The following is a 5,554-nucleotide window of genomic DNA, read 5'->3' as shown; positions in this document are numbered from 1 at the left end:
ATCAATCTCATCAAGAGGCTAGCATATTCTAGCACGAGGAATATTCTAAAAAACCCCATCATACTGGTAAGCACATTTTTGAATATTTTGGCATTAATTGTTTCATGAAGGCTATACTTATTGTGTGATAAAATAAAATCATTATTTTGAAGTATTAGTCTTACACTTTCTATCTTTATTATAATGATCCTATGGGCAAAATGAAGAAAGGCTACATGTTGCGGCGGTGAATTTTAAGGGGATTTTGAGGTGTCAGGATAACATTTTTAAGGCACCTAGAGTGGATTGACTGCTACTCTTTTATGGACAACCCTATGTGAACCCATGTGTTGTTATATTTTGGTTGAGCTTGTGGACCTTCTCCCTCCTACCCTAACTTATAAAACATTTTTTGGGCACCTAGGAGTGGATTGCCCACTAGTCTTTTATGGACAATCCTATGTGTACCCATGTGTGGTTATATGTTGGTTGTAGAGCTTATGGACTTTCTCCCTCCTACCCTAACTTATAAAACATTAGGATTCTTCGCTAATTATCTCATTTTTTCGGATCTGATCTCATGCATTTCGGAGCTCACAATAAAAAGCACTCATCTACAAGTCATGTGGAGCGGATAGAAGTTGATCATTTAAAATAATGTTGGGTTTGTACTTGTTCTTAATAGCAACATTTAGACTTAGATTAGGGAGATCTACTTGAGTATAATTTTGAACTTGGAAAATATTCACTTGTAACCTTTTCTTATAAATCAATATACAATAGGTTTAGGTCCACTTGTTGTGTGCTTGAATTTGGGTGTTCCTCTCCGCCCATAAACTCTTTCTCGCAAAGTACAACAATTCCACATAAGGACATTCAATATTGGAAGTTCATGGCTTAGTCTTTGTGTTTTCTTATTCTTTATTTGGTATTTCATATGAAAAATATCTGAACAAGGCCTTTTTTAATTGTTATTATAGTGAATGGTTAAACCATTTGTAATGTGATATGAAGGCTCAAAAGAGGCCCAAGACCCACATGAAAGATTAACTTAAAAGAGACCTCGGAGGTGAATGATCCTCCTTCACTTTGCATCTCTACTACTTTTGATTAATCTTAAACTTTGATCTCATATATTGAAGCTCAAGCATGCTTATGCTTGAACTCTTCTTACATATGTTCCAATGAAAAAGCTAACATTTCTTTTGCTCTTCTAAGGGTTCTTAGAATTTGTTCATTTGTAAGAACATTTGAACTTTTATAATAATAAGTAGGCTGTGGTTTTATCTATGCTTGGTAAATGAGTGATTGAATTTTGAACCTTTTTACATCACACCTCATCTTTCAGCATAGTGATTTTGCTAAAAAAATTAACAATATTCTACTAAGTTAGTGTGAATGTTGGGGGAGGACACTTTTGTTCCACAAGATGAAAAAATTTGGTGACTTCACTGGGCCTTAGCAACACACATGCAAGCAAATCCCTTTAATTGTGTTTGACTAGTTTTGAAGAGCTTGAAAAGAAAAACTATTAGTCCCTTTAATTGTGTTTGACTAGTTTTGAAGAGCTTGAAAAGAAAAACTATTAGTCCAAAGTCCTGATGCTGCGGAAAATCATATCATATCATATCATATCAATGACTTGTTCTCATTCATATGGGCTTATAAGCACTGAAACTGTAGTACTGTTTCCTTTCCTTCCATGTGAGAAGTGGAGATTGAGGCGATCAAAGACTCATTAATTTACAATTGTCACACAAGAATTGAGGACAATGTTGAGCTTAATTACTTGACGCAGAGTGTATGTGAAGGATTACCTAGGTTCCACGACACTCATGGACTGTGCGTTATGAGAAATATGGCTGACTGGATTGCTAGAGGAATCACTAGAATCCAAAGGTGCTCTGAGGTCACTTAATACAACAAATGCTGGCTTGGTGGGTATTTCCAATATATCAGACTTCCCAGAAAGCATCAAGGTTACTGTGGACATGGTTGGCCTTAGCTCTGCGATCTCTTGAGTACACAACAATGCAACATGAACTACACGTATGACTTCTCCAGTAAAGGCGGCAGTTGATCCTAGCTTTGGGTCTACTAGCTCCAATTGTCGTTGTTGCTGATACAATCTCCACATCTGCACCAACATGCACAAAACTAGGTTGCTTCAGTAAAACTCCTCATACATACATGTGCAATATGATGATGCGTGCACATAAGTTAGTCTCTTTTAGTATTGAAACTAAACACATCATGTTATTCTCCTTCCCAATATTGACAGTGATTCCCACACCAACGAGGTGTAATAAGAAGCTATGAATGTCTCTCTTTACATAAAGAGTCAATATATTATCTGCTTATTTAGCATAGCTCTATCTATGTGTTAGATGCACTGATCACATTACCAATTCAAGAAGCCTTTCACTTGAATTTCGCCTTCCACTTAAGACCTCAAGGGTGACTACGCCGAAGCTGAAGACATCAACTTTTTCAGTGAGCTCTCCATGGATAACATACTCTGGGGCGAGGTATCCTCTAGTTCACCACACATGGAAAATATGCAGTTAATAAGACCTTGACACTACATCGATCCATGGCTAAAGCAGTAGCTATTACAGAAGAAACAGTACTGTCTCTGAATATATCCTTGTCCTCCCTAGCGACCTTGTAATATTGTTCTAAGATTAATTTTGCTTAAATTCCTCAAAAGACTTACAGGGTTCCAGCAACTCTTGTGTTGATATGTGACTCCTCGTCTGAGACGAGTCTAGCAAGGCCAAAATCTGCAATAATTGGGTTGAGGTGATCGTCCAAGAGAATATTGCTGGGTTTGATGTCTCTGTGGATAATGCGGACCTGAGATTCTTCATGCAGGTATGCTAAACCTCGAGCCATACCCAAAATTATGCCATACCGAGTAGGCCAGTCTAGCGTTCTACCATCCCTCAAATCTCCTGAACACAAGATAGGAAATCACAAGCTTTGCTATGTCTAATCAGTGGATAATTAGGAGTACATTAATAGCTAGTCCACATCAAGAAAAAATATATAATTGTGCATTAAGATGTTTTTGACACTCTCTCTATTGGGTGTCCCTCTAGTTGCCCCTGATCATCTCAGCCTGATTACCATCTTAATCAATTACTTTTTTCTTAATCAGTGTATAACTAGGGTCTTAATGCATGCTTATAATAACAGTGCGACATTAATAGCTAGCCCACATCAAGAAAAAAAATATAATTGTGCATTAAGATGTTTTTGACACTCTCTCTATTGGGTGTCCCTCTAGTTGCCCCCGATCATCTCAGCCTGATTACCATCTTAATCAATTACTTTTTTCTTAATCAGTGTATAAATAGGGTCTTAATGCATGCTTATTACCGAATAACAGTGCGTCCACGCTTTTGTTGGGTAGATATTCGTACACTAGAATTCTCTCTGGACCTTCGACACAACTTCCCAACAGCTTTATTAGGTTTTTGTGTTGTACACTGGTTATGAGGCTGACTTCATTCATGAACTCACGCCTCCCTTGCTGGCTTCGTAAAGATAGCTTTTTAACTGCAACATGCTGTCCATTTGGTAACGTTCCCTGCGTTAAGCATCATGTGCACAACAAAGTAGGATCATTAGGAAGAGGAGGAGCAGTCGAATCAGTTGACGCTGCTTGTAATTAGAGCTGGCAAGGAATTTTATCGTTAATTTTCCGCGCGAGACTAATTATGGATAGATAGCTTGTTATAATAATACCTTGTAGACAGGACCGAATCCACCCTCTCCAAGTTTGTTGTCAGGATGGAAGTTCCTAGTTGCTACCTCCAATTCATGCAATGAAAATACGTTGGCCTTTGGTTGGAAGATTAATGGTTGAGCACTGCAATTAGGCGCATCTGGCCCAACGATATACGGGCATGAGCACACAGCTGTTATATATGTTGAAAAAAGAAAAGAAAAAAAAGCACCTTTTCTTGTTTTTGCCTTGTGCCGCCGCACAAGCATGAGATATACTAGAGCTATAATTGTGGCAAAGATAGCTCCCCCTGCAACAACGCCGACGATGACGATTGCGATTTTCCACCCTGGAATTAGTTGAAACCGGCTGTGGATTAATTAAACCTCGGCTCTCGATTAAAACTAATTATATAAGACAATGTTAAGAAGTTGTAAAAGCATTCATCATGATCGGTGAGGTAAAGCCTGTGGGTTTAATTCAAGTGTTGAATCCAGATGCTACCCCCATAACGATGACGGGATTATATTAGGGGATTCATTAAAGTTTCTTTGATCTGCAAATTGACAGTACGAAATACCACCTTCTGTTTTGTGTGTGGCTGAGGCCGGTGAATCAGCGGCAGGTGGTGCCGGAGTTGGCGTGGGCGCAGCGGAAGGTGCAGGAGCTGCCGTGAAGAAGCTGTAAGGCTCGTGACGATAGTAGCAACTGGTTAAATGCAATTGTTCGCCAAGGGTAGAACCACAAAGTATCCTCCATTGATACTGTGAGAGGCACTGAGAGCACTCTGATTCGTTAAGATATCCCAGGCATTGAGCGAGGGCATACTCACCCTCCGCGCTCTCGGCTGCATAGCCACCGTTTTCGGGAGCTAGCCTGGTAACATTTTCCATCAACGACTCAATGGCTGCCAAGGCGACGGGATCGCTGGTATTAGCATAGCAATATCCTTTCGCAAAACTGAAATCAGGCGTGAAGAAAGACTGGTTGTCATAGCGGAGGAAGCAACCATCTAACTGGATGCGAGCTCCGATAGAGGAAGGGCAAAGGGTCTGCAATGTGCTGGTAGCATTGGAAACGCAATCGAAACAGCCGTGCAATGATTGGTCTCCGCGGCACTGAAAGATGGCATAGGCTCTGTCGATGCCGGAACCGGTGGAGGCGATGGTGTACTTGGTCCCAGAGGAAGAGAGGCTTGTGAGGTTGCGCAGAACCGACCCCAAGTTGTGCTGGTATGTGGTGCTGAGGCTGTTGTTGTTGGACGTGGCATTGTGCAGGCAGTCATAATAGGCAACACCGAGATAGTCTACTGCTAAAATTGTTGGTGGCAAGAAGAAGAAGAGGAGGTTGATGATGAAGGAGGAGGAGGAGGAGAAGATGAGTGAAGTCATGGAGTCATTCTGTAGAAGTATAATCTTCTGGCAGGGTTTATAAACGTGGAACGAGAGGCTTAAAAGTAGAGCTGATTGCTGCTACACGTTGCTCACGCGTTTTTGACCGTGCATGCAAGTTGCCCTTTACTTTTTGACCTCACGATACGTGAGGCTTGGCATTTTTCTATGCTAGATAATAGACAATCGGTTTAGCTACTACTTTACCTACTTCACGATGAGATGAATCTAGTAGGTATAAGGTTAGTCCTGAGTTCCAAGCTGCGAAGGGTGCTTCGATTTACGGCAACCTAAGTTCATCTTGTGTAGTGATAGTGGTGGACTCCTACAAGATCTATCTTAAGTGTATACTTTCGGAATCCCCATGTTATTTCATGTCGCCCCCTTTGGCCTTCGAAGGGTTGTTAAGTGTTGAGTCTTGCCCCCTTGGTGCAACTAGAGTGGACAAGTCCTC

At 40.7% G+C, this 5,554-nt stretch overlaps 1 protein-coding gene across 2 annotated transcripts; it reads right to left on the bottom strand.

Annotated features, from left to right (window-relative positions):
* Window positions 1–1,641: 1,641 nt before the first annotated feature.
* LOC147634505 (cysteine-rich receptor-like protein kinase 6) lies at window positions 1,642–5,125 on the bottom strand. 2 transcript variants are annotated; one of them, XM_086803576.1, is made up of 7 exons: window positions 4,293–5,125; window positions 3,942–4,058; window positions 3,730–3,869; window positions 3,361–3,571; window positions 2,696–2,933; window positions 2,385–2,514; window positions 1,642–2,116 (listed from the first exon to the last, which is right to left on the bottom strand). In XM_086803576.1, the coding sequence occupies exons 1-7, from the start codon at window positions 5,098–5,100 to the stop codon at window positions 1,793–1,795; spliced, it is 1,968 nt and encodes a 655-aa protein (XP_086659702.1). In that variant the 5' UTR covers window positions 5,101–5,125; the 3' UTR covers window positions 1,642–1,792. The 2 variants fall into 2 exon arrangements, with proteins under 2 accessions (XP_086659702.1, XP_086659703.1); XM_086803577.1 differs by lacking the exon at window positions 2,385–2,514 and having other exon boundaries at window positions 1,939–2,116.
* Between the last annotated feature and the right edge of the window lie 429 nt (window positions 5,126–5,554).

This window comes from Cibotium barometz, chromosome 10 (genome assembly GCF_041138505.1).
Source record: "Cibotium barometz isolate CiBa-2024 chromosome 10, ASM4113850v1, whole genome shotgun sequence".
NCBI classification, from domain to species: domain Eukaryota; kingdom Viridiplantae; phylum Streptophyta; class Polypodiopsida; order Cyatheales; family Cibotiaceae; genus Cibotium; species Cibotium barometz.
Note: the sequence above shows the minus strand (reverse complement) of the source record. Positions and strands in the feature narration are given on the sequence as shown.

Bases quoted from the DNA above. Each gene is read 5' to 3' on its own strand.
- LOC147634505 (XM_086803576.1), bottom strand. From the start codon at position 5,100: ATGACTTCACTCATCTTCTCCTCCTCCTCCTCCTTCATCATCAACCTC. The intron at 4,059-4,292 runs GTGGTATTTCGT...AACTAATTCCAG, and splicing joins AGCCACACACAAAACAGAAG to GGTGGAAAATCGCAATCGTC. The intron at 2,515-2,695 runs GTAAGTCTTTTG...GTGGTGAACTAG, and splicing joins ACAAGAGTTGCTGGAACCCT to AGGATACCTCGCCCCAGAGT.